The sequence below is a fragment of the Lates calcarifer genome, linkage group LG19, assembly GCF_001640805.2.
Source record: "Lates calcarifer isolate ASB-BC8 linkage group LG19, TLL_Latcal_v3, whole genome shotgun sequence".
In the NCBI taxonomy this organism is placed as follows: Eukaryota; Metazoa; Chordata; class Actinopteri; family Centropomidae; genus Lates; species Lates calcarifer.
The window spans coordinates 12056018-12081542 of NC_066851.1; the positions used below are offsets into that span (position 1 = coordinate 12056018).

General features: G+C 40.2%; 3 protein-coding genes and 2 long non-coding RNA genes across 6 annotated transcripts in view; 4 read left to right on the forward strand and 1 right to left on the reverse strand.

The window, feature by feature from the left end:
* The first annotated feature begins 194 nt into the window (after positions 1-194).
* On the forward strand, positions 195-6347 carry mis18bp1 (MIS18 binding protein 1). The gene is given in 18 exon segments (XM_018690043.2): positions 195-1186; positions 1302-1439; positions 1559-1711; positions 1714-1838; positions 2078-2151; positions 2243-2364; positions 2511-2601; positions 2758-2879; positions 3066-3226; positions 3357-3426; positions 3520-3572; positions 3574-4268; positions 4353-4531; positions 4698-4837; positions 4943-5085; positions 5170-5257; positions 5368-5422; positions 5754-6347. Coding segments are annotated over 18 exon segments (3372 nt in total). The 5' UTR covers positions 195-324; the 3' UTR covers positions 5855-6347.
* Positions 6348-6830: 483 nt separating this feature from the next.
* Positions 6831-13206, forward strand: tpp1 (tripeptidyl peptidase I). Of its 2 annotated transcripts, none has more exons than XM_018690045.2 (13): positions 6831-6948; positions 7393-7470; positions 7965-8104; positions 8285-8435; positions 8900-9021; positions 9112-9281; positions 9372-9570; positions 9753-9941; positions 10600-10672; positions 10851-10971; positions 11055-11216; positions 11378-11503; positions 11653-13206. In XM_018690045.2, exons 1-13 carry the CDS (start codon positions 6938-6940, stop codon positions 11791-11793), a joined length of 1683 nt encoding a protein of 560 aa, XP_018545561.1. In that variant the 5' UTR covers positions 6831-6937; the 3' UTR covers positions 11794-13206. The 2 variants fall into 2 exon arrangements, with proteins under 2 accessions (XP_018545561.1, XP_018545562.1); XM_018690046.2 differs by having other exon boundaries at positions 6865-6948; positions 7396-7470.
* A 399-nt stretch (positions 13207-13605) lies between these two features.
* yy1a (YY1 transcription factor a) lies at positions 13606-16996 on the reverse strand. Its single transcript, XM_018690048.2, has 5 exons — positions 16383-16996; positions 15257-15407; positions 14892-14952; positions 14614-14772; positions 13606-14473 (listed from the first exon to the last, which is right to left on the reverse strand). The coding sequence occupies exons 1-5, from the start codon at positions 16879-16881 to the stop codon at positions 14291-14293; spliced, it is 1053 nt and encodes a 350-aa protein (XP_018545564.1). The 5' UTR covers positions 16882-16996; the 3' UTR covers positions 13606-14290.
* Positions 16997-17111: 115 nt separating this feature from the next.
* On the forward strand, positions 17112-20589 carry LOC127143617 (uncharacterized). The gene is made up of 3 exons (XR_007815183.1): positions 17112-17787; positions 19082-19544; positions 19974-20589. It is a non-coding gene; the product is annotated as an uncharacterized LOC127143617 (long non-coding RNA).
* Positions 20590-20844: 255 nt separating this feature from the next.
* The window catches only part of LOC127143605 (uncharacterized), a 15451-nt gene continuing 10770 nt past the window's right edge, over positions 20845-25525 (forward strand). The window contains exons 1-2 of the long non-coding RNA XR_007815169.1: positions 20845-21287; positions 21785-22247. This is a non-coding gene — a long non-coding RNA (uncharacterized LOC127143605). The remainder of the gene's footprint in view (positions 21288-21784; positions 22248-25525) is intronic.

The window sequence follows — 25525 nt, forward strand, 5'->3', positions numbered from 1 at the left end:
ATTATTTTTAAAATGATATAATATTCATAACATTATTATTATTATTATTTATTTATTCCGCATATTTGATATTATTGTTGTTGTTTGATATTGAAAAGTATGTCTATACAAGAGAAAAAATAAAAAATAAAGAAACCTAATTAATTAGGAAATAAAAATCCTGCGCACCACCCCAGCGGAAATGACGTGTTTGTTTTGAAAATACGTCATGGGATTCTAACCAAAGGCGGCAGCAATGAGAAATTTGAAATTTTGGGGCTAGCGAGCTAAGTGCTAGCGTACGTCTCGAATGGGTAATAATCGGATATCTTTTTACTAAAAACCATGGCGTCGTATCATCAGTTATTACAACACACGAAACCTCGGTTTGAATCTCCCGCCAAGGTGTTCGCGAAGCTAAAATCCAAAGTCCAGAGGGAAACGATGTGCGCGAGGGACCCGCAGTTTAACGTAAGAGAGGAACATGGAACGGATCTTAACTCGCCGAGGAAGAGAGCAGAGAGCTGCTGGATGTCCGATGAGCTCAAGGAAAATCAGAGGGTTGGTTTTTATCGCAGTGAAGTGCAGGCTCTGACCCTCTCGCCCATTAAGACTCCTCAGAAAACCTTCGGGTACTCATTTTCAGACCAGCCTGTGGAGGAAATGCCTCCTGTGTCTGAAATGGGACATGCTTTTATGTCAAGATATGGAGACGCAAAGAGAGCGTTCCTGGAGTCAACAGCTGTGTCCCATCCCCAGTCTCTGATCAGCAGAGAGCGGATCCACTCAGAGCCACATCAGGTCAGAGACTTAGACGGCTTTAATGTGACCAGCAGGACCCCAGTGAAGATACAGCCAGTAGAAAATGGCTTTGTGAGGGGTGTGTTTCAGGAGGATCCGGCTCCTCTCCACAGCCGGTCTCCAGCCAAGATGTTGTCCCCCATGAAGAAGAGGCCGCTGAAGAGAAAATGGGAGCAGCAAGAGTTCAACAAAGTCAGCAGCAGCACAAAGGAGGTCAACAGTGAAATTATAAGTCAGCCACAAGTAAGAAAAACCTCCACTGCTTTCAGCGAGGAGAACATCCACAACAAGACATACACAGAGGAGGATCTGGGTGATGTTAGGGGGCTCCCTGCAGACGGAGCAGAGATGAACCAGCTGACTCATGAACCAGTGTTCCAAAAACCAAGGGACCACACACTGAAATGTGAGATATTACTGCTGCTTTGTCCTAAGTCGAACTCTTTTTCTTATGCCATCATTTATGAAGAGAAATCAACTGATGATTCTTTGGTCTTTTATGGTTTTGCTGTTCTGAACAGATTGCCGTGTTACCTTGGAAAATATTCCTCAGATGTCTCCAGCCAAGATGTTTGCATACATGAAGGAGAGAGAAAGTAAGAGGGAGCAGAGGGAATTTCATGAAGTCAGCAGCAGCACAAGGGAACTCTTCGATAAGGGTGCGTGTGTTATGAAGAGCAAATGTTTGAACTTAAGTTGTATGTGTATGTTGGTACGTGTGTGCACACAGTCCTCGACATTGCTTTGTTCACATTATAACTTCCATTCTTTTCCATAGGTAATAATTTCCATCAGGATACACCTCACAATATGGCTGAAATGGAGGACGTTGCCTTCAGAGGTGCTCCAGAAAGTGTGGTTTCTGTCGACTGCTCCAGAGCAGAGTCAGCTGACACCCAATCAGATCAATCTGAGGACGTCCCGACCCCGTCCCCACATCACAACCAGTTCTGCACGAAGATCCTCTCGTGCTCAATTCGCCGCGGATCTCCATCCCAAAGAAACAGCAGGCGGTGTTCAAACGTAGCCAATGGCCCCACCTCAGAAAATTCCCAAATGTGAGTGGAGACTTGTTCATAGATAATACCTCTGAAGCATTTGATAGGAGGGGTGACATAAACAGTCTTCTGTTGATTGACCAGGAGAAATCAGATCAGGTGTGTGTTCTGAACCACATGGTCTGGATCTGCAGACACATTTTAGATCACATGGAAAATGAGAATCAACAATAGTTTGTCTTCACTTGGACAGTTTTGTCTGTCGCTACTTACAGGTCTTGTGTTTTTCTCTTTGGCAGGAGAGTGTTATTTATCTCAAAAACTGGTTTTTGAGGAAGAATCATAAAGGCCTGTTTGTTGATGGAATCCACAGGTAAGTGTTTCTAACAAAAAGTGTATTAAAACAAATTTTGCATGGTTTAATCTGAGCGCTGATGTTATTTTATCTTTTCTCTTCCACCCAGGGAGGACAACATACCATGGAACAGCAACATCGTTGTGGAGAGGGTTTCTAATTCTGTGCTGAAGACTGTCTCTGGCAGGGTTTACGTTTTGGTTGGCAAGATGAAATTGGACGTTGATGCTGGTGAGAGATTTTTTTTTTCACTTAGAATATGTTTCACTTTGGCAGCAAGCAATTCAAAAACAACATCATCAACTAAAGCTAACTCGCATATAGATTTGTGCAAATTTTAATCACAGTATTTCATATCTTCCTTTTTTTGCCTGCAGGGTTTCCCAGTTGGCTTTTGAAGAGGTTTGTTGACGGTTTTCCTCCAAACTGGAAGGCGCTTTATGAGAAGTTTCTGTCAGAGTCAAGAGAGTAAGAACACGTATTTCACTCTGACGTGACCTACAAAGAGGGGGCTGCATTCATGCTTCTACAGATGCATGATTGTTTTGTTTTTGCTGGGCAAGTTGAATCGTTTGCAATTTTGTTAAAAGGTTTTTTTAAGAGCTGTACTTTGTTTTGTTGTAGCAGCACCAGCAGAGAAACAGAGAGGACCAGTGAAGAGAGGGCCGTCATAGCCAAGACAAAATCTGAGGCGTCCTCCACCAAGACCTCTGAGATGAAGCTCAGGCGAAAGCCTTGCAAGACACGTAAGAACAAGAGAAACACTTTAGCTAACAGCCTAGAAAATAAAGAATCTGTACAAGGACAACAGCAAGATACAATTGACTAAATAGGCTTGTGGCCTCCTACCTCCATCATTTACTGGGTTGACAGAGAGCTGTGCTTTAGCAAATTTTTGTTCCTTTGTGAATTTATTTTCTCTTCTTCTCCAGCTGTTTCCTGTCCTCCTGCCGTCTCCTCCTCTGTAAAAGTGTCTCGAAGTGGTCGGCTGATCAAGCCACCTCTGGAGTATTGGAAAGGAGGGAGAGTCATTGTGGATGCACACATGAATGTTACCATCCATGAATGTTATGATACCTCCTTCTGCATCCCTGTAAGCACCTTAAGTTTAGTCCAGCACATATATAGTAAATAGTTATCTGTGGTGGCCAGTTCTTATGGCAATATATAAATAACTGATATTTGTTATTAATGTGACTATGTTTGATTTTTATATCTCACAGGAGGTGACTTCAAAAGTGCCTACGAGGACGTCACAGAAACCTGCCCGTGTGTTCCTGCCCTGCAGTGAAGGTAAAGTTAACTGAGCTGCTGTTTTTAGTTTTAGTGCTGTGAGATCAGTTATGAGTTAGTTCCATACAGAGAAACTGTCCTCTGTGTTTCCAGGCCGCAAGCAATGCGAATCAGCCAGCGATGGAGAGACTGCTGTGCCACTGAGGAAAGGTCAAGGCCCCTCTCCGCAAACACAGACGAACCAAGGTTATTCATGACGAGAAGCCCTCGAATACACCTGAACCTCCTACGGAGATAAATAGCAGTCCAGGGGAGTGGTCGAGCAGAACGAGACCGTCCAGGAAAAGGTGTCCAGCTACGGAACGAGTGTTGTATGTAGACGCCGCCCCCCAAAAACGAAAAGAGGCCGAGAAAGCTTCAACACGAAGATCAAAAAAACAGACACATGACACCAACAGGTCTTCAGGGAGAAGGCACAGACGGACAGTTACAGCATCCTCTGAATCTCCCACTGATAATGACACAACATTACAGCAACAGTCATCAGATCAGGAGATTTCCACTGAGAGAGGGAAGCAGAGGAGAGGAGTGCACAGGAGGAGAGGTGGGAAGGGTCTGAAAAAGTCACAGCCAAGCCACGTATCTCCTTTGAGTCAGTCAGAGTCCTCTGAGGAGAGTGGAAGGGAACTGAGGAGGAGAACCAGAGTAACAAAAAACAGGAACGCAACACAAAGAAAACACAGAGAACAGAGCAAATGCACCAAAGTTTCACCTCCCACAAAGCATTTGCCGAAGTCGTCGCAATCCAGCAAGACGCACAAGGCAAAGAAAGGCAGCGCAGTCAATCCAGAAGAACAAGATGAAGACAGGTGGACCGAGGCGGAGCTCATGAAGCTACAAGAGTACGTTTCGTGTTCCCGCAGCGTGGGAGTAACATATATCAGAATCATAACCTCGTGGTTCACTGATGTGTGTTTGTTTTCCAGGGCTGTATCCTACTATCCTAAGCATGTGGCAGGTTACTGGGCAAAGGTGGCGAGGATGGTGGGAACGCGTTCTGCAGAAGAATGCCACAACCAGCACACGTCTCATGGAACGTCACAGACTCCTGTTAAGAAAACCACGAATCCCAGGAAGGAAAAGGTGGAAGCACCAAAAGATCCAGGTAGGAAGAGGTCGCTGTTTGTGCAGAAACACTTTACAGTTCAGTACAATTCAATACAGCAACAGTCTAATCTTTTTCTTTTTAAACCTTAACAAGCTTAAATTATCTTAATGCTTTTGCAAAAGAGAGGACACGCTGAGATTTGACAAGCTGTGAATCTGTGTAGCTACAGATCATCCTGTGATATCTGCCCGAGCGGGAACCTTAAAGAGGAAGCAGCAGGTGCGTCAGTTCCTGGAGGCCATGCCCAGGGAAGACGTTGACGATGTTTTCAGTTCTGCGTACATGCAGAATAAACGCTTTGAGGTCTGTCTCCTCGCTGTTTTTGTATTCTGCAATATGTTATGAGGGAGTCTCCATCTTCAATAATGATTATGGCACTATACAAAATGTGTTTGTCTTCATGTGTAGATCCCCTCCATGTGTCAGAGTGAAGACAATGACTTTGCGATGTCGGACCTGGAGCCTGTGACCCCGATGTCGAAGGTCTTTCCGGAAGTGAAGACACCTCAGTGTCTGCACATCACCCCTGGCATGATGGGCTCTCCAAACAGGTAAATGATGCCGACTGCTGCAGTCTAGCATGTGAGAGTTGATCAAAGTACAATGACTGATTCATGTGTTTCTTGATATTAAAGGAATAATGGCGACAAGTACGTGTATCAGCTCCAGAAGAGGATGAAGAAAAATCAGTTTAATGTCTGCAAAAAGGCTCGTTCCTCAAAGGTATTTTTTTCATTAGGGTTCATGTCTTGAGTTTCTTGTTTTCTTGAGGCATATGGATTATTGTTTTGTATCAGAGAACAATGTCATTCTTTGTTGTGTATTTCTTTCAGAGCTTTTCACCCTCGCCATCAGTTAAACAAACAATGAGAAGATGTGGTAACACAGGTAGGTTAGGCTGGTAGGTAGGCTGAGAAATGTGTTGGCCGCAAGTTTGTACCTGTGTCGTGGTAATGTTAGAAATTTAATCCATATACCTTACATTCATAGGAAGGCCAAAATAATAGAAGCCTCTTCCAATTCAGAAAAAATAGCCTTACAGCACATACCAATTTGAAGTTTGTAATACGTTTACAGCGAGGTATTTAGCTTGTATTTCAGAGTTTTCAAAGTAACTAAAGACATTTCAAAGGCTGTAAATGAAGCAGTTATTGCTACTTTTCTTTTGTAACACAAGTCTTGTTGCTTAACACAATCCCTTTGTTTCTCTTTTCACTAGAAAATGACACCTTCGTTGTTTGGGAGATGTTCCCTGGAAAGGACGGAGTGCTGTCTGAAAGTGGCGAGGAAGAGGATTTTTACTTCTCAGACAACGACTGATCGGAGCCGGAGCTGACACGTCATGTCGTAACAAAAAATGTGAAATCACTCATATGAATTAAAATGAGTGGAACAGAGGAGAGATGTCACTTTGTACTTGTTTAGCTCATCAGATGTGAACAATAAAACAGTTAAAATTGTCTTTCATATGTAAGAAGTGGAGGGATTTTTTTTTTTATATGGAAACTCAGGATTTGATCACATCAGTATGAAACAAATGGCCAGATTAATTGATTTGTAATTTTTAAACAAAATTCCAGCAAGTTACTGTATATATTGTTTAAAGCAGGGAGAGTGGGTTGTAACTATTCTTTTAATAAACATTCTTAAATACTTAGTTATGGTGTATTTGTGTACATTACATATTTAGAGAGAAATTATTTTCTGTGGAAATGGTTCACAACTTTTATTGGTTTGTACCCTCTCAAAATGAAGTTGTGTTCACAAAAAAGTCTGAATTGTGATAAAAAATAAACATTTTTTAAACAACAAATGTGTAATTTTCTTTTCTTTCTTTCTTTTTCTTTTTTTTTCTTAACCTCTGATTATTTTGTGACTTATTAGATCTATCTTGAGACCCCTTTGGGGGCCTGGGCTGGAAAACACTGATCTGCTGCATGTTCTAGGACACTAGAAACCCAGGACTCTATTTGTCTTTCTCATTTGTTTTACTGCTGTCAGTGCTTTTCCCGTTTTAAATGCCTTCTGATAACACTGCTGCCTCCCACTGCGTATCACACATAGTTGTAATGGTAACACGGGAAAAACGAGCGCAGTGTTGTGGATGTGAGTTAAACCCAGTCTTTGTGTCTGTGGGAGTTCTAGGTGATATCTCATCAGAGATCATGGATTTGGATTTTACTTGTATTGGAAAAAAAATGTTCAGTCCATAAAAACAAAAAGAGATGGATGAGTGCATTCATTGCAGGTGAAAAGGGCTCAGATTAAATCCCGCGTTAGTAAGAGTTTTGAAAAACAAACATCAGAGCTGCCGGTCACGTGAAAGCACGTCACGTGACCACCGCGTCAATAAGCGCCTGCTCACCGTACACCGCTGAGTTTATTGTATCAACCGAGGACATCATGGACGCGCTGTGAGTGTTTAAAAATAAGTTTCTTTTGGACACAGTCAGGAGAGAAAGTAGTCAGATAACGGTGGCTTTTGAACGTGAGCGGTTAAAACGGAGCGCACGTTGTGTTTCTGCTTCCACCGTTTGTGATGACCTAGATAGATGTAGCTGCTGCTAACATGGCAGGTTAAAGTGTTCACATAAAGTCAAAGCTGCTGTAAATAACTCGTACAGCAGTGTGTTTTTGCTGTGAGTGTAGAGTAAGAACAACACGCTGTCTGTGGCAGTGTGTGCTGAGAAATGCGTTTAATTTGACCTGCTAACTCACACTGTGACTTTGCTTTCTTGTAACTGCAGTAACTCATTGAAACCAGGCTGTGTTTTGAATATTTTCAGCTACATTTATGTGGATAAACTAATGCTTATGACATTTTAATTCAATAATCGTTTGTTTTTTTTTCTTCCCAGCTGGCTGACCTTCTCCATCCCTTTGTTATTCAGCTCGTTGGTTTGGAGTGGATACCTGGAATATGACCAAGATGTCTTGTGAGCAAGCTATTTCTTCATCTCTGTATCATTGAGTAATTCACATCTGTAACGGTCTTTGTTTAAACCCTGTTTAGACGTTTGGAAAGTCAAGCCTATTAACTTTTTTATAGATAAGGATCGGTGTTGGCAGCTCAGATATGCAGTATAGATTGGGAAACGGGAGAATCCTTTAATTCATTCTCTATGGCGGTTTATTTATTGATTACAAGAAGAGGGGGCATTGATTTATGGCGTTTTTGAGTCGCTGAAAACCTTGTGAAGATCTCATGAACTGCAGGACAGATCAGCTCAAATTGTGGCAAATATATGAACTTTCAGTTTGATCAAAATGGTCGGGTTAATTTGAAAAGTTTGCGTAAAGGTTCAGTTAATTTTAGGAATATGAATGCAACAGGTTGGTCATCAGCTGCATCGAATCAGAAGGTTTACAGACAAAGGATGGTTGTAACACTGACATGAAAGATCATGAAATGTTTTTCTTCTTTCCTCAGGATACCAGAGGACTGGACTCGTGTTGGTCGGGTCGATCCCGCAGAGGAGCTGGAGCTGACCTTTGCCCTAAAGCAGCAGAATGTTAATCTGCTGGAGGAAACACTGAGATGGGTCTCAGACCCTGACTCAGCTCAATATGGTAGGTCACACTCCGGTTACTGCTGGCTGACCTTAAACAACCCTAAAAAAATCAATGAACTTTACTTCCCTGACATGACAGTTTAAAAACAACAGTAACTGATGAGACAAAAGTCTTCTCTCAACTTTGACTCCTTTCTTTGCAACAGACAGTGACGGAGACCTGTTTTGTCCTCCACAGGTAAATACCTCACCCTGGAGGAAGTGGCCTCCCTCGTGCGACCGTCAGAACTGACCCACAAGGTGGTGCGTCACTGGCTGCACAGTCATGGGATTACAAACTGCCTGACTGTTCGCACTGAGGATTTTTTACAGTGCACCATGACTGCAGAGTAAGCTTTTTTTTTTGTGCAACAATTTTTCCTGCTTACCTAACACTAAGCTTCACTTGCTCTTGACACAGTTTCGACGCAAAAAGGTGCTATTTCTGCTTCAGCTGCTCCTGTGTTAAATCACACAAAGGCCATCCTCTTCTCCTGCTGGTTCCTCTTTCTGTGGTTACTGGTTGAGGCCAAACTAACTCTGAGCTGCAGACTTCTGCAATTCATAAATCTGCAACTCATAAATCTAGGCCAAAGTTACTGGAATCTAATAAAAACTCACCAGCCCCAGAACAAAAACCACTGTTAACACTGTTTAACAAGAGTAAATTTAACTTGGAGCTACAGTTCTGCATACAAGCCAAGGAGTTTCTTAGCCGCACATACTTGGAATAATACATTTGTATATTCATAAAGTGGGAGTGGATTTGGACACATTCAGTCTGTGATTGTTTTTGTTTGCTTTGTGTGTTAAGAGTTGCAGAGAAGCTGCTTCCAGGAAGCCGGTTCAACCGTTACATCAGAGATGGGCAGTCTCTAGTGAGGTCTTCAGCTCCGTACTCCGTCCATGATGACGTTCACCAGCACCTCGACTTTGGTGATTAGAATTTCTTTAACTGTAAACTGTCATTGTATATTTAGATCAGGATCTGATATTATTACTGGTACTGATCTGTCTTCTCCACAGTTGGGGGTCTTCATCGCTTCCCACCCAAAGGGCAAGACCTCCGTAAAGAGCAAAAGTCGTCTAAGGAAGGGATACACCTGGGAGTGACTCCTGTCATCCTGAGGACCCGCTACAACCTGACAGCAGCTGATGTGGGAACAGCTCAGAACAACAGCCAGGCCGTAGCTCAGGTATGACCCTCTGTAAAACCTGTAAAGCATGTAAACGTGAGTTCAGACACTTTACACTTCCTCACTTTACTTACCTGTTTTCTCTGTTAGTTCTTGGAGCAGTACTATCACCCGGCAGACCTGGCTGAGTTCATGAGCCTGTTTGGCGGGAGCTTCCAGCATCTGTCTCAGGTGGATCGAGTTGTGGGCACCCAGGGAGGAGGAAAGGCCGGCATTGAGGCCAGTCTGGATATAGAGTACATCATGAGCACAGGGGCAAACGTCTCCACGTGGGTCTTCACCAACCCAGGTTTGTAAGAGAGGAGGAGGCTTTAACTGTAGTAATATAGTACATGTTTATTCATATCTTAAATAATTAAAGTGAAATGTCAGAGTTGGTTCTTTCTAAAAGTGAGACAGAGAATAAGGAAGAATGCAGCCACCCACATTTTAGCTCTATACAAAAACACAAACACCCTAATCTCCCTCCAGGCCGTCATGAGTCCCAGGAGCCTTTCCTCCAGTGGATGCTTCTGCTCAGCAACATGTCTGATCTGCCCTGGGTTCACACAATCAGCTACGGTGATGATGAAGACAGCCTGTCCACTGCCTACATGATGCGTATCAACACAGAGTTTATGAAAGCTGGCATCAGGGGAATCTCTTTGCTCTTTGCCTCAGGTCAGTGATAATAATTGAGGGTGCACACAGAGACATTCAAGAACATTCACAAACAACATCTAATCTGTATTACTCCCAACAAAAGATGACTGTCAAGGAGCTGACAAAGTCTTAGTTTATCTACAGGTCAATCACATTATCTTTGAAGATGTGATGTGATTGAAGATGTGACAGTCACATTTTTGTGTGACATTTTGTCACTTCTACATACAATGAATGTAACCTTTCACTTGGTCTGGTTAAGCTTTTAATCCATTTGGTCAGATCAGCTATAAACTAATTCCTGTTTTCAGTGGCACTCAACACAGAATCACAAGACTTCAACAAATGAGGAACTGTCAGCTGTAATTTTTGTAACGGCCACAGAGAGAGAGCTGAAGATGTTACAAAAGACAGACGACCTTGGTCTTTTTGGTGAAGTGTCAGCTGACTGTGGCTTTGCTTACATCTTATAGTCATCACCTGACTTGAAACATGAGTACACCAGCATTGTTTTAAATGAAACGGCTGTGACGGCACGGTGGCACTGGGAAAACATGTTCGCACATTACCTTTTTTTCATAGCTTACAACAGTGCGCAAAAAGCTCCCAGGTGTTAATAAGAGATGCTGCATGATTGCATCATGTTTTAATCTCTCTGATCTTGTTTCATGTTCAGGTGACAGCGGTGCCGGCTGTAGACATTTAGGAAAAGAACAAAACTCCTTCAGGCCCAGTTTCCCAGCCTCAAGGTAAATTATCATTTATTCATTATTATAAGTAAACCTGTGTCTGACCTTCTATGACATAGGACTGTGCCTCTGTATGTGTTATATTAATGATCTCAGAATCTGCAAAGAATTTAGCTTGTAAAATGTTGAGGACAAGCACCAGATATCTAACGCCCTATGCCCTGTTTCTTGTTCCCAGCCCATATGTCACTACAGTAGGAGGAACGTCATTCAAGAACCCATACAAGGTCACGTATGAAGTCACAGATTACATCAGTGGAGGAGGCTTCAGTAATGTCTTCAAGATGCCTGACTACCAGGTAATAATATTATATCATCAGCTCTTTTAATGCTCAGTTATCGCAGACTGTGTCATTAATGTTGTGTGTCTGTGTTCCTGCAGGTCAGTGCAGTGGAGGGGTATCTTAAGACTGTTGCAGCAAAACTTCCTCCTCAGTCGTACTACAATGTCAGCGGCAGGGCGTATCCGGACATGGCTGCCCTGTCTGATAATTACTGGGTGGTCATCAACAGAGTGCCAGTCCCCTGGGTGTCTGGGACCTCGGTAAAGCATATCACACTCGATTACGCTTTTTATTGAGCAGAGAATTGACAGTGTAAGAGATTGAAGGGATACAGCCATAAAAGATTTGCTTCAGAACGAACCAAAAAATATAACAGATTCATTATGCGTCATCACATCACTCCTGTTTATCGCTCTTCCAGGCATCAACCCCAGTGGTTGGAGGCATGCTGTCTCTGGTCAATGATCATCGGCTGCTGAAGGGCCTACCTACCTTGGGCTTCCTCAACCCTCGCCTTTACAAGCTCAAGGGACAGGCCTTATTTGATGTAAGACAAAGTATCACTTGCAGAGTTAAAGTTTTGTATGAAGAACACAAGAAGATATTTTTTTTTTCAGTTACTTGGATGGAATCCCTTTTGCGACACATTTTGTTGTTGTGGTCTGGTCCCTACATTCTCTGCTTTCTTGTCTCCAGGTGACTGAAGGTTGTCACCTGGGCTGTCTGGACGAGCAGGTTCAGGGGCAAGGTTTCTGTGCTGCACCGTCGTGGGACCCTGTTACTGGCTGGGGGACGCCAAACTACCCTGCACTACTGGCTGCCTTGCTATCTGAGTGAGCACTTCGTGCAGTTCATGGAAGCAGGTACTAAACACACATCTGAACTCTAGACCAGGTGCCTGATGCCAAAGACTGGATAGTGTAATAGAGGGACACGATGCCTACACTTTAGATTTACACCTCTTTGTTTTTCTTACATGTTCATTTGAGGTCGAAACACTGCATTATTCTAATCTGCAGGAATGTTTTTATCTGTTATCATCACCACCTCCATCACCTTAAAGACACAGCTCCTTTTATCTGTGCTTTTTTTTCCTCCAAAAAGCTTAAAACTGTTGCCTTGAATGTTTTTAGGTCAGGGAGAGTGGTACTTTGGGATTTTCAATGCCACACTGCAGTTGCCTGTTTCTGCTGTTCACTGCATTTTAACTGACCCAGATTTCTCAGAGAGTCTCTGAAACAAACACAAAGGCAGATGGGTGTTCATGCTCATCTTTTGCTTTAATTTCATGCCACTAGATACAAAGCGATGAAAGTGTGGATATATTGGTCGCTATGCATAAAACTTTAATAAGTGAACATAAAATTATGCTGAAATACACACCAATCATGTTTTAGATACTTAGGCCTAGTTTAACATGTTTTCTCTACATTAAGACAGAGCTATATGTTAGATGTCAATCGAAAATCTATATATATTGGATGCAATGATTTCACCAGATCATGAGATGACCACAGTGTGAAATCGTGTGTTTTGCCATACTACTCTGCAGGGATGAACTAGGTAGAAATGTCATAATATCATTTAATAACAAATAGATTTGCATGCAGTTTTAAAAATGTCGCTCTTGTATTTGTAATGAAATGGGAACATACTAACAGGACCTTTTTAAAACTTGATTTTACTTTGGTTTTATGCCGTTTGCTTTACGGCTGTGAACTAACCAAATTGCACTGTTAATATGTGGGTTAAAATGATTCAGCAAATCTGCCCACCAGCATTGTTGCACTTGTTCTTTTGTTTTTTAGCCATATAAATCCACAAAACAGAGTTATTTAATGTGAGTGATTGCCCGTGCTGTGTTATTTGTGAATCTAATAAAGCTGGATTTTTACATGGAAATGTCAGAAGATTGCTCAGGATTATCCTGAGTCAGGCGTGAGTTGAATGAAAGCTGTAGTTTTGTACCAGATGCCTGAAGAAAATGTTTTTAAAAATCTCTCTTTAAACAGATGACATTAAAAGGAATCCTTTTAAGTTACAATGCAATTTCTGAAGATCCTTCCAGTTTCTAATGTGTTGTTTTGAGTATCTCACGTCAGAATGAGTTTGCAATGTGTTCAGATCCATTGACGGACTATATTCCAGCTCTAAGATGTCACTTTGAAGCTGCTAATTTCAAGTTTTGAAATGTTTTAAAATTGCGTATATGGAGGATGCTGAAGAATAAAAGAACCAGAATTTGCTTCATTTCCTTGTTCAGTATCTATTGTAGCAAAGTAGAAATGTAAAGCACTTCAACAGACTGCTGTTAGCAACCTCAAATACATGTGACACATTCTGTCAACATCTAGCTGCCAAAGTAAATTGTTCCTAAGCCTCAAGACATCTACCTTTAAAACACTATTTACATTGTCCTACTGAAATTATTTAACAGTTAGGTTAATCTCTAGGACAGATACCATGGGCACATTTGTTTAAAATGCTGTATTTTTGCAGTGTATAAAAAACGTATAATTTTATAAAAAATTAGCTCCAGCAGCTCCAGGTTTTGTCTCTAAAAGGCATTGCTACTAAAATAGCTAAATATTATTATTAGCATAACATGAATTATAACTGTGACAGGACAAATGACACTTGTATTGGTAGTGCAAGGGGAAAAAACATTTTAATCAGTGATCACTATTGAAAATTACATGGCTATTATCTACATGATTCTGATATTGCGTTGTACAAAATGAAAATATGCAAAGACCACCCAATCTGCCCTTTAAACACACTCACATGAAGGGGAAAGGGGGAGGTAAAGCAAACTGTGAAACCTCTTCCAGGAAGAGCTACAGGGACAATCTTACTACATACATTACCACAGAGCTTATGTCAAACAGTGTACAATATGCACACTCGGGGAGAAGTACAAAATTGAAAAGGTGTCATTGCTGAGGACTGATGCAAATTTGCCTTATATTGCAAAAACTTTTTAACTGGTTGTGTTAAGGTATAAATAAGTTTTTAGGTGCAGATCCATGAATTAATATCTTCACAAGAAGAAACCGTAAATTGTTCCATCCAGGTAGCGCCAAAGTTGGGTAGGAGGCCTGAGGGAGTTGGGGTTCTCACAAGTTCCTTTTTCAAACCCTCCATGTATATATCAAAAAGTTGGAGAAAAGGTCATTTCTCTGTTTAAATCTTTATCTAGTGACGATACAAAGGGGACATCTTTTCTCACAACAAAGCAGGCCATGGGACATTAGTTTGTCTGTCAAGGAGCGGAGATACAGGTCAGATCCTCCAGTGTATGCTCATGTTGTTGTTAGCCTGGTTCAGGGCTGATTTACTGGTTGTTTTTGGCTTTGGCGTGTGTGAGGATGTGAGACTTCAGGTTGGTTGACTGAGCAAATTTTTTGTTGCAGCCGTCGAAGGGGCACACGTATGGGCGGTCTCCAGTGTGAATACGCACATGCGTGCGCAAGTTAAAGTCCAGAGAGAACCGCTTGCCACAGCCCTCAAATGTGCACTGGAGACAAGAAAGGTTGAGTTACCACTGCTGTATTTGCTCACAATAGCAAAGTGTGTATAATTACTCTTTAGTTTACATTATGTGTGTGTGTGTGTGTGTGTATATATAAATATGTGTATATTTCTAGAGGAACTCACCTGGAAAGGTTTCTCTCCTGTGTGTACGAGTTGATGCCTCTTCAGTTTTGAACTCTCCACGAAAGCTTTGCCACACTCTGCACAGACGTGCACGCGAGGCCCATGGGTATGCAAGTGCTTCCTCATTGCTGAGTTGTCCCTGAACATCTTGGTACATCCCTGAGAGGGAGAGAAACAAGATGAAAACAAGATGGCTTTACTCACTTGGGACTTGTGCACTTGACTGTACCGTTTTAACAGTACTATACATACTGGTGTAATAAACATACTGCACTCACTTTGTGTGGACAGGCTATCGTCCTGGGTGCATCGTCCTCTTTTACTTTTCTTGGCTTCATTCTGCAAAAGAAGTAAAACTGGTCATATTATGCCTGAATTAGAGAAACAAACATTTGTTTACTGAAAAAAATAAATCACTTGGTAAAAACCTGTTTGCATAATGGGCCAGACCACACAGTCATCTGATTTCATATTATGTTCACTGCATTATTTCACACTAAAAAAGCTGAGTTTGCAATGTTGTAGCACGTGCCATTTTTTAGTAAAACAAACTAATTTCTATTTTGAAAACTGCTGTAGGAATACGCTTGAATATGGCTGTCATTTACCTTGGGTAAACGTAATCATCAACATTTCCTCTTACCGTGCAAACTCTGCCAGCTGTTTGGGATCTGACAGGTCAATGCCTGGGATGCCTCCTGGAGGAAGCTTTTTCCCTGTCATGTACTCTGAATAATCTGGAGGTGAGTTTTCTCCTGTGATTTGCTCCTCATGGTCTATGTCCTTCTTGTCATCTGAATAAGGACAGATCGGCATCAGAACATGTGGAACAAACTGATTAAAGGCATTTCAAGCCAAACCTTTGTCACATGTCACCCAGTAGTCCCTGACACACACTACTAATTCATTACTAATAAAAAAAACAGACAAGCTTTTGGCTAGACAGGTCACATTCTTTGATCTTAAAGCTGAATGGTTTCTCAAAAATAACCACCAGTCAGAAACCGTAAACAGTATCTCTATAAACATCTCTAAAAAATTAAATCATCAATAGTGGGAAAAATTACAATTAAAAGGAAAGGGTTAAGCATTTATGTTGAATGTCCTGTCTCCCAGTAAATTACAGGGGTAAGATTCACGCTGCCTTGTTTACAAACCTACCCATTTTTCAAATATCCATAAATATAGGTATAAATATCCAAAACGGACAACAGAAATAAAACGCATAAGTTTATATTAATTTCAAACTGTACAGTGATTTATGTAGCCACCGGGATTTTAAAGATCCCGGTGATCCTGGATTTTAAGAGGAACTACTACGGTTGAACACAGGATCCACTTCGCTTGTAGTTATTGTTGTTAGTTATTGAACTCAAGCGGTGCGTTTAAAGCCTCAGAAGCGTAAAGTATGAGGGGTTCCTGAACGCAACACCGTTACCGTTGAACTGAACTGCGCCACAGCGGCCTAGCGGAGCCAGCTGCACTCGCTCCCACTCTCGCCGCCATCTTCGTCGGCCAAATAAACGCCATTTTTTCGGGCCGCCATACTTTCTAGACCGGGGAAATATGGCGGCGCCCATCGACACATAAAACATGGCTTCCCATAAAAACAAAAACATTTCAAATGAGGTTTAAGTGGCTCAGAGTTGGGAAATAGTTCCCACTTTAGCGGAGGACAAGGCCCCAACTGGGCCCTGTCACACGGCACACACGCTGAGAACAAAGCGAGGGGCCAGCTTGCAGGAATTCACTCAGGACTCTGAACTTACCCGATGCCCACATAGTGACTGAAAACTCCCCCTCCAAAGTCTTTATCTGGACCTGCTTCTGTTCCCATTTTCGGCCCATTTCTCCCCCGCTCAGATAGCTCTTTTTGCCCGCTTTCTTTCCGCTTCCAGCCTTCTTCATCCGGCCTGTCGACGAGCTTTTCCCAGCAACAGTAACCAGAGTCTGTTCGATATAGTCCTCCTCCACGGCGGGCACTGGAATGAGGATTTGGTCCTCGAAACCGTCATCTGTGTGCAGTTCAGAGTCGTCCTCGCCCACCACCTCTTCTCTTGTTTGCACCAAAATCACCTCCTGGTGCGGGTGAATCGAGTTCGGATCATCCGTGTCAAGAGGCTGTAAGGCGATCATAGGCTGGTGTTCACCGTCGTCCCCAACAACTGTTGTCTCGATTGTCTCTACTTCGATTTCGTGCAGTTCCACTATTTCGGCTGGCATTTCTGACCCGTCCGCTTCTATGTACAGGGTGTCCCCCGATGCCATGCTAAATTTTGTATTTCCTCCTACTTATGTGCTATTTTTTTCTACTCTTGCTTTTCCTCCTGTCTAGTCTCAGCCTTCCTCCTCCCTCTCCGACAACAACTCTACTCTACTGTACTCTCGTCGCCACAATGCTCTAGTTACGAAGTCTCGCGTGATTTGGGAAAAACTGTTAAATGGGGAACTCAACCATCACCTGCAGCATAAGCACAGTGAAATAAATGTGAAGGTGTGTGTCATTAATTATTCATGGAAAAAAAAGATATTTTCTTATGGTCATATTAATCATTGACTAATGCCTCAAAACAATATGTCTGACAATTCAAGTTAGTGTAAACATTTCAACTTTCGTACTTTAGCAGTACCACGAATATGTAATTGCAAATTTAGGCCGTGTATTATGAAAAGTTTTATTTCTTAATAAAATTTGTTACAGCAATCCATTAATGGTTTGGTCTATAAAAAGAAAAAAAGAAAATGTGCAGTAATAATTCAATAGTCAGGTGCATATTCATATATTTTGGCTAAATAACAATAAAACACATTTTAATAGATTATCTAAACAAAGAATGTGTTAAATGTTAATGCAATTATAACTCCGCGCTCTCTCTGTGTGTGTGTGTGTGTACACACCCCCTGCCAATCAGAGGCGGCTGCTAGGCGGCCAAATGGCGTTTTTTCTGCCGTTGTTGGCTTGCCTGTGTCTCATTGGCCCTGACCTTCTGACAGGAGGGCAGAGAGGCAGTCGGAAAACAGATTTAAACCAACGTTTGAACCGTTGCCTCGGTTTGTTAGTACTGTGAGAAAACTTAATTGACGAAGAAGCCTGGATGCTAAAACAAGCTTGGAAGCTTATTTTTTTGTCGAACACGAGAGAGGCTGGAAGCTGAACACACCTGCGGCGCAAAGGTAAGACTGAAGAGCTAACTAGCTAGCGGCTAGCGCTTCTCTTTTAACGTTTTTATCGCGTGGGTAAGAGTATGTTTCTGTTTCCGTGACTGGTGTCCCAGTCATGAGTCATGGGTCCCCAACGTGGACGCGTGCAAACCCAAAGAGCTCTTGATATATGTTTAAATACCTGTTGTAGTTGTTTACAGTGACTTTACCGACATCTTGCATCTCTTTGTAATTTTGTGTTCCATCCTGGTCATTGTAACTCATTTTATAGCGGTCTATCATGTCAAGCTTTTGATAACTTTTAATGACAACGTTAACAGTACTGACTTTGAGGTCGATATGATTAAATCCCTAGGAGGAGGAGTTCAAATACAATGTCCCCTAATGGCGAAAAATGAGCAATTTGTGTATTAGAGTCAAAATGTCTGACTTCCTGTTGGTTTGAGGTCATGACATCAGGAGACTTTTTTTGTACACCTGGGCATGTTATATATGTCGTCCGAATTTCGTCTGTGTACGCGAACTAAGTCTAATGGGGGATCACTTGAATGTTGCTTTCTCAGGCTTCGTTCTCAGGCCCTAATAATCTGAGCAATTCCAATAGGGCCTTCATACGCTTTCATGCTTGGGCCCTAATAAGAAAAGTACTATGTAATCTGTAATATAAAAGCAATACAAAGTAGTAGTAATACAAAATAGAAGTAAAAATGTCACACTATAGTAAGACATCAAATTCTATTTTATACTTAGTAGTTATTCTGTGTTGGCTTGCACCGGGACCAGAGTAACTTATTTCGTTTCACTTCATGTTCACATGTGTTGGAATGACAATAAAGCTCCTTGAATCCTTGAAAAAATGTCATAGTATAGTATGTGGTCAAAAATGTCAAAAAACGCCACAGTATAGTAAGGCAAAAAATGTCATAGTATAGTAAGGCAAAACAAAGACAGAGTGTCTTCGTACAATGAAGAAGTTCTTTGAGACCAGGACAGAGGCCTCCAGGTAATTTTTAAGCTTTACTTTAAAAAAAATGGTGTAGTAAGGCATCAAAAACCCTCAAAAATGTCATAGTGTAGTGAGGCGTCAAAAATGGTCAAAACAAAGATTCAAAGATTTACTTAACTGATAGTGTTTATTATTGTTGTGCAGTTCACAGTAACATATATCATTGCTTCAGTGGTTAGGTGACAGACACACAATTAATAATAATTTTACTTTTTCCTAAGTATTTGTTGTTGTTGATGAGGAATAGGTAGTAGTGTATTGATAATTTTCCTTCATATGTTTCTCTTTGATCTCCTCCAGGTGTCACCACTTTGTCCGCGACATCGTCCACGATTGCCGAGATGTCATCCACAATCGCAGAGACATGGTCCATGATCGGAGAGACATTGTTGAGGATGAGGGAGACATCGTCCACGATCAGAGACGTTGTCCACGATCGCAGAGACCTTGTCAAAGATGAGAGAGGCGTTGTCCGTGATCAGAGACATTGTCCATGCTTCGTAGAGACCTTGCGATAGAATCGGCGGAGACGGGGGTCACCGATTTGACGGCATTGCCCGCGATCAGGGACATTGTCGATGACCACAGAGACACCGTTTATGATCTCAGAGACATCGTCCACGATCACAAAGACACAGTCCATGATCGCAGAGACATTGTCCATAATCTCAGAGACACTGTCCGCGATCACAGAGACGTAGTCCACGATCACAGAGAGTCTCCGTACAATGAAGTTCTTTCAGACCAAGACAGAGGCCTCCGGGTAATTCACAAACAGCTTTACATCAACTGTCCAACACAGAGCACTGTTTAGTAAGGCATCAGAAAATGTCATAGTACAGTAAGGTGTCAAAAACTCAAAAATGTCATCGTATAGTAAACTGTCACAGGTTGAAATGTGAAATAATGATTCTGTATGTGATGTCTGTGGTGGAAGAAATACTTAGACTTTACTGAAGTATAATAAACAACACAAGTTAAAATCCTGCATTCAAAGATTTACTTAACTGATAGTGTTTATTATTGTTGTGCATATATCATATATATCATTGCTTCAGTGATTAGTTGATAGACACACAATTAATAATCATTTTATTTTTTCCTAAGTATTTGTTGTTGTTGTTGTTGATGAGGAATAGGTAGTAGTGTATTGATAATTTTCCTTCATATGTTTCTCTTTGATCTCCTCCAGGTGTCACCACTTTGTACGCGACATCGTCCACGATCGCAGAGACATGGTCCATGATCGGAGAGACATTGTTGAGGATGAGGGAGACATCGTCCACGATCAGAGACGTTGTCCACGATCGCAGAGACCTTGTCAAAGATGAGAGAGGCGTTGTCCGTGATCAGAGACATTGTCCATGCTTCGTAGAGACCTTGCGATAGAATCGGCGGAGACGGGGGTCACCGATTTGACGGCATTGCCCGCGATCAGGGACATTGTCGATGACCACAGAGACACCGTCTATGATCTCAGAGACATCGTCCACGATCACAAAGACACAGTCCATGATCGCAGAGACATTGTCCATAATCTCAGAGACACTGTCCGCGATCACAGAGACGTAGTCCACGATCACAGAGAGTCTCCGTACAATGAAGTTCTTTCAGACCAAGACAGAGGCCTCCGGGTAATTCACAAACAGCTTTACATCAACTGTCCAACACAGAGCACTGTTTAGTAAGGCATCAGAAAATGTCATAGTACAGTAAGGTGTCAAAAACTCAAAAATGTCATCGTATAGTAAACTGTCACAGGTTGAAATGTGAAATAATGATTCTGTATGTGATGTCTGTGGTGGAAGAAATACTTAGACTTTACTGAAGTATAATAAACAACACAAGTTAAAATCCTGCATTCAAAGATTTACTTAACTGATAGTGTTTATTATTGTTGTGCAGTTCACAGTAACATATATCATTGCTTCAGTGATTAGTTGATAGACACACAATTAATAATCATTTTACTTTTTCCTAAGTATTTGTTGTTGTTAATGAGGAATAGGTAGTAGTGTATTGATAATTTTCCTTCATATGTTTCTCTTTGATCTCCTCCAGGTGTCACCACTTTGTACGTGACATCGTCCACGATCGCAGAGACATGGTCCATGATCGGAGAGACATTGTTGAGGATGAGGGAGACATCGTCCACGATCAGAGACGTTGTCCACGATTGCAGAGACCTTGTCAAAGATGAGAGAGGCGTTGTCCGTGATCAGAGACATTGTCCATGCTTCGTAGAGACCTTGCGATAGAATCGGCGGAGACGGGGGTCACCGATTTGACGGCATTGCCCGCGATCAGGGACATTGTCGATGACCACAGAGACACTGTCTATGATCTCAGAGACATCGTCCACGATCACAAAGACACAGTCCATGATCACAGAGACATTGTCCATAATCTCAGAGACACTGTCCGCGATCACAGAGACGTAGTCCACGATCACAGAGAGTCTCCGTACAATGAAGAAGTTCTTTCAGACCAAGACAGAGGCCTCCAGGTAATTCACAAACAGCTTTTCATCAACTGTCCAACACAGAGCGCTGTTTAGTAAGGCATCAGAAAATGTCATAGTACAGTAAGGTGTCAAAAACTCAAAAATGTCATCGTATAGTAAGGCGTCAAAAATCATCAAAAAATGTCATAGTATAGTAAGACATGAAAAATGGTCAAAAAATGTCATAGTATAGTAAACTGTCACAGGTTGAAATGTAAAATAATGATTCTGTATGTGACGTATGTGGTGGAAGAAATACTCAGACTTTACTGAAGTATAATAAACAACACAAATTAAAATCCTGCATTCAAAGATTTACTTTAACTGATAGTGTTTATTATTGTTGTGCATATATCATATATATCATTGCTTCAGTGATTAGTTGATAGACACACAATTAATAATCATTTTACTTTTTCCCAAGTATTTGTTGTTGATGAGGAATAGGTAGTAGTGTATTGATAATTTTCCTTCATATGTTTCTCTTTGATCTCCTCCAGGTGTCACCACTTTGTCCGCAACATCGTCCACAATCGCAGAGACATGGTCCATGATCGGAGAGACATTGTTGAGGATGAGGGAGACATCGTCCACGATCAGAGACGTTGTCCACGATCGCAGAGACCTTGTCAAAGATGAGAGAGGCGTTGTCCGTGATCAGAGACATTGTCCATGCTTCGTAGAGACCTTGCGATAGAATCGGCGGAGACGGGGGTCACCGATTTGACGGCATTGCCCGCGATCAGGGACATTGTCGATGACCACAGAGACACCGTTTATGATCTCAGAGACATCGTCCACGATCACAAAGACACAGTCCATGATCGCAGAGACTTTGTCCATAATCTCAGAGACACTGTCCGCGATCACAGAGACGTAGTCCACGATCACAGAGATGTAGTCCAAGATCACAGAGAGTCTTCATACAATGAAGTTCTTTCAGGCCAAGACAGAGGCCTCCAGGTAATTCATAAACAACTTTACATCAACTGTCCAACACAGAGCACTGTTTAGTGATCCATCAAAAGATGTCATAGTATAATAAGGCATGAAAAATTGTCAAAAATGTCATAGTATAGCATGACATTAAAAACCATCCAAATATGTCATAGTATAGTAAGGCATGAAAAACGGTCAAAAATGTCATAGTATACCATATCGTCAAAAACTATTAAATGTTATAAGGCATGAAAATGCCTTCAAAAATGGTCAAAGATGTCATAGTATAGTAAGGCATGAAAAATTGTCAAAAAATGTCATAAGGCATGAAAAATTGTCAGAGAAATGTCATAGTATAGTATAGCTTCAAAAATGTTCAAAAAAGTCATAGTATAGTAACGCATGAAAAATGGTCAAAAAATGTCATAGTATAGTAAGGGGTCAAAAATTTTCAAAAATTGTCATGGTAAAGTAAGGCATGAAAAATGGTCAAAAAATGTCATAGTATAGTAAAGCATCACAAATAGTAAAAAAAAATGTCATAGTATACTGAGGTGTCAAAAAACATCCAAAAATGTCATAGTATAGTAAGGCATGAAAAATGGTCAAAAAATGTCATAGTATAGTAAGGCTCCAAAAACGGTCAAAACTGTCACAGTATAATAAGGTGTCAAAAATTGTCAAAAATGTCATAGTATAGTAAGGCATGAAAAATGGTCAAAAAATGTCATAGTATAGTAAAGCATCACAAATAGTAAAAAAAAAATGTCATAGTATACTGAGGTGTCAAAAAACATCCAAAAATGTCATAGTATATTAAGGCATGAAAAATGGTCAAAAAATGTCATAGTATAGTAAGGCTCCAAAAACGGTCAAAACTGTCACAGTATAATAAGGTGTCAAAAATTGTCAAAAATGTCATAGTATAGTAAGGCATGAAAAATGGTCAAAAAATGTCATAGTATAGTAAGGGGTCAAAAATTTTCAAAAATTGTCATGGTAAAGTAAGGCGACACAAATAGGCAAAAAAAATGTCATAGTATACTAAGGTGTCAAAAAAAAACATCCAAAAATGTCATAGTATAGCAAGGCATGAAAAATGGTCAAAAATGTCAGAGTATATCGTGTCGTCAAAAACTATTTAAAAAAAAATGTCATGAGGCATGAAAAATGGTCAAAAAATGTCATAGTATAGTAAGGCTTCAAAAATGTTCAAAAAAGTCATAGTATAGTAAGGCATGAAAAATGGTCAAAAAATGTCATAGTATAGTAAAGCATCACAAATAGTAAAAAAATGTCATAGTATACTGAGGTGTCAAAAATTTTCAAAAATTGTCATGGTAAATTAGGGTGACACAAATAGGCAAAAAAAATGTCATAGTATACTAAGGTGTCAAAAAAAAACATCCAAAAATGTCATAGTATATTAAGGCATGAAAAATGGTCAAAAAATGTCATAGTATATCATGTCATCAAAAACTATTAAAAAAATGTCATGAGGCATGATAAATGGTCAACAAATGTCATAGTATAGCAAGGCATGAAAAATGGTCAAAAATGTCATAGTATATCGTGTCATCAAAAACTATTAAAAAAATGTCATGAGGCATGAAAAATGGTCAAAAAATGTCATAGTATAGTAAGGCTTCAAAAATGTTCAAAAAAGTCATAGTATAGTAACGCATGAAAAATGGTCAAAAAATGTCATAGTATAGTAAAGCAGCACAAATAGTAAAAAAAAATGTCATAGTATACTGAGGTGTCAAAAAACATCCAAAAATGTCATAGTATATTAAGGCATGAAAAATTGTCAAAAATGTCATAGTATAGTAAGGCATGAAAAATGGTCAAAAAATGTCATAGTATAGTAAGGGGTCAAAAATTTTCAAAAATTGTCATGGTAAAGTAAGGCGACACAAATAGGCAAAAAAAATGTCATAGTATACTAAGGTGTCAAAAAAAACATCCAAAAATGTCATAGTATAGCAAGGCATGAAAAATGGTCAAAAATGTCAGAGTATATCGTGTCGTCAAAAACTATTTAAAAAAAATGTCATGAGGCATGAAAAATGGTCAAAAAATGTCATAGTATAGTAAGGCTTCAAAAATGTTCAAAAAAGTCATAGTATAGTAAGGCATGAAAAATGGTCAAAAAATGTCATAGTATAGTAAAGCATCACAAATAGTAAAAAAATGTCATAGTATACTGAGGTGTCAAAAATTTTCAAAAATTGTCATGGTAAATTAGGGTGACACAAATAGGCAAAAAAAATGTCATAGTATACTAAGGTGTCAAAAAAAAACATCCAAAAATGTCATAGTATATTAAGGCATGAAAAATGGTCAAAAAATGTCATAGTATATCATGTCATCAAAAACTATTAAAAAAATGTCATGAGGCATGATAAATGGTCAACAAATGTCATAGTATAGCAAGGCATGAAAAATGGTCAAAAATGTCATAGTATATCGTGTCATCAAAAACTATTAAAAAAATGTCATGAGGCATGAAAAATGGTCAAAAAATGTCATAGTATAGTAAGGCTTCAAAAATGTTCAAAAAAGTCATAGTATAGTAACGCATGAAAAATGGTCAAAAAATGTCATAGTATAGTAAAGCAGCACAAATAGTAAAAAAAAATGTCATAGTATACTGAGGTGTCAAAAAACATCCAAAAATGTCATAGTATATTAAGGCATGAAAAATTGTCAAAAATGTCATAGTATAGTAAGGCATGAAAAATGGTCAAAAAATGTCATAGTATAGTAAGGGGTCAAAAATTTTCAAAAATTGTCATGGTAAAGTAAGGCGACACAAATAGGCAAAAAAATGTCATAGTATACTAAGGTGTCAAAAAAAACATCCAAAAATGTCATAGTATATTGAGGCATGAAAAATGGTCAAAAATGTCATAGTATATGTAAGGGTCAAAAATTTTCAAAAATTGTCATGGTAAAGTAAGGCATGAAAAATGGTCAAAGAAATGTCATAGTATAGTAAAAATCTATTAAAAAGTCATAAGGCATAAAAATGGTCGAAAATGTCATAGTATAGTAAGGTGTCAAAAACATCCAAAAATGTCATAGTATATTAAGGCATGATAAATGGTCAAAATATGTCATAGTATAGTAAGGCATGAAAAATGGTCAAAAAATGTCATAGTATAGTAAAGCATCACAAATAGTAAAAAGAATGTCATAGTATACTGAGGTGTCAAAAATTTTCAAAAATTGTCATGGTAAAGTAAGGCGACACAAATAGGCAAAAAAAATGTTATACTATACTAAGGTGTCAAAAAAAA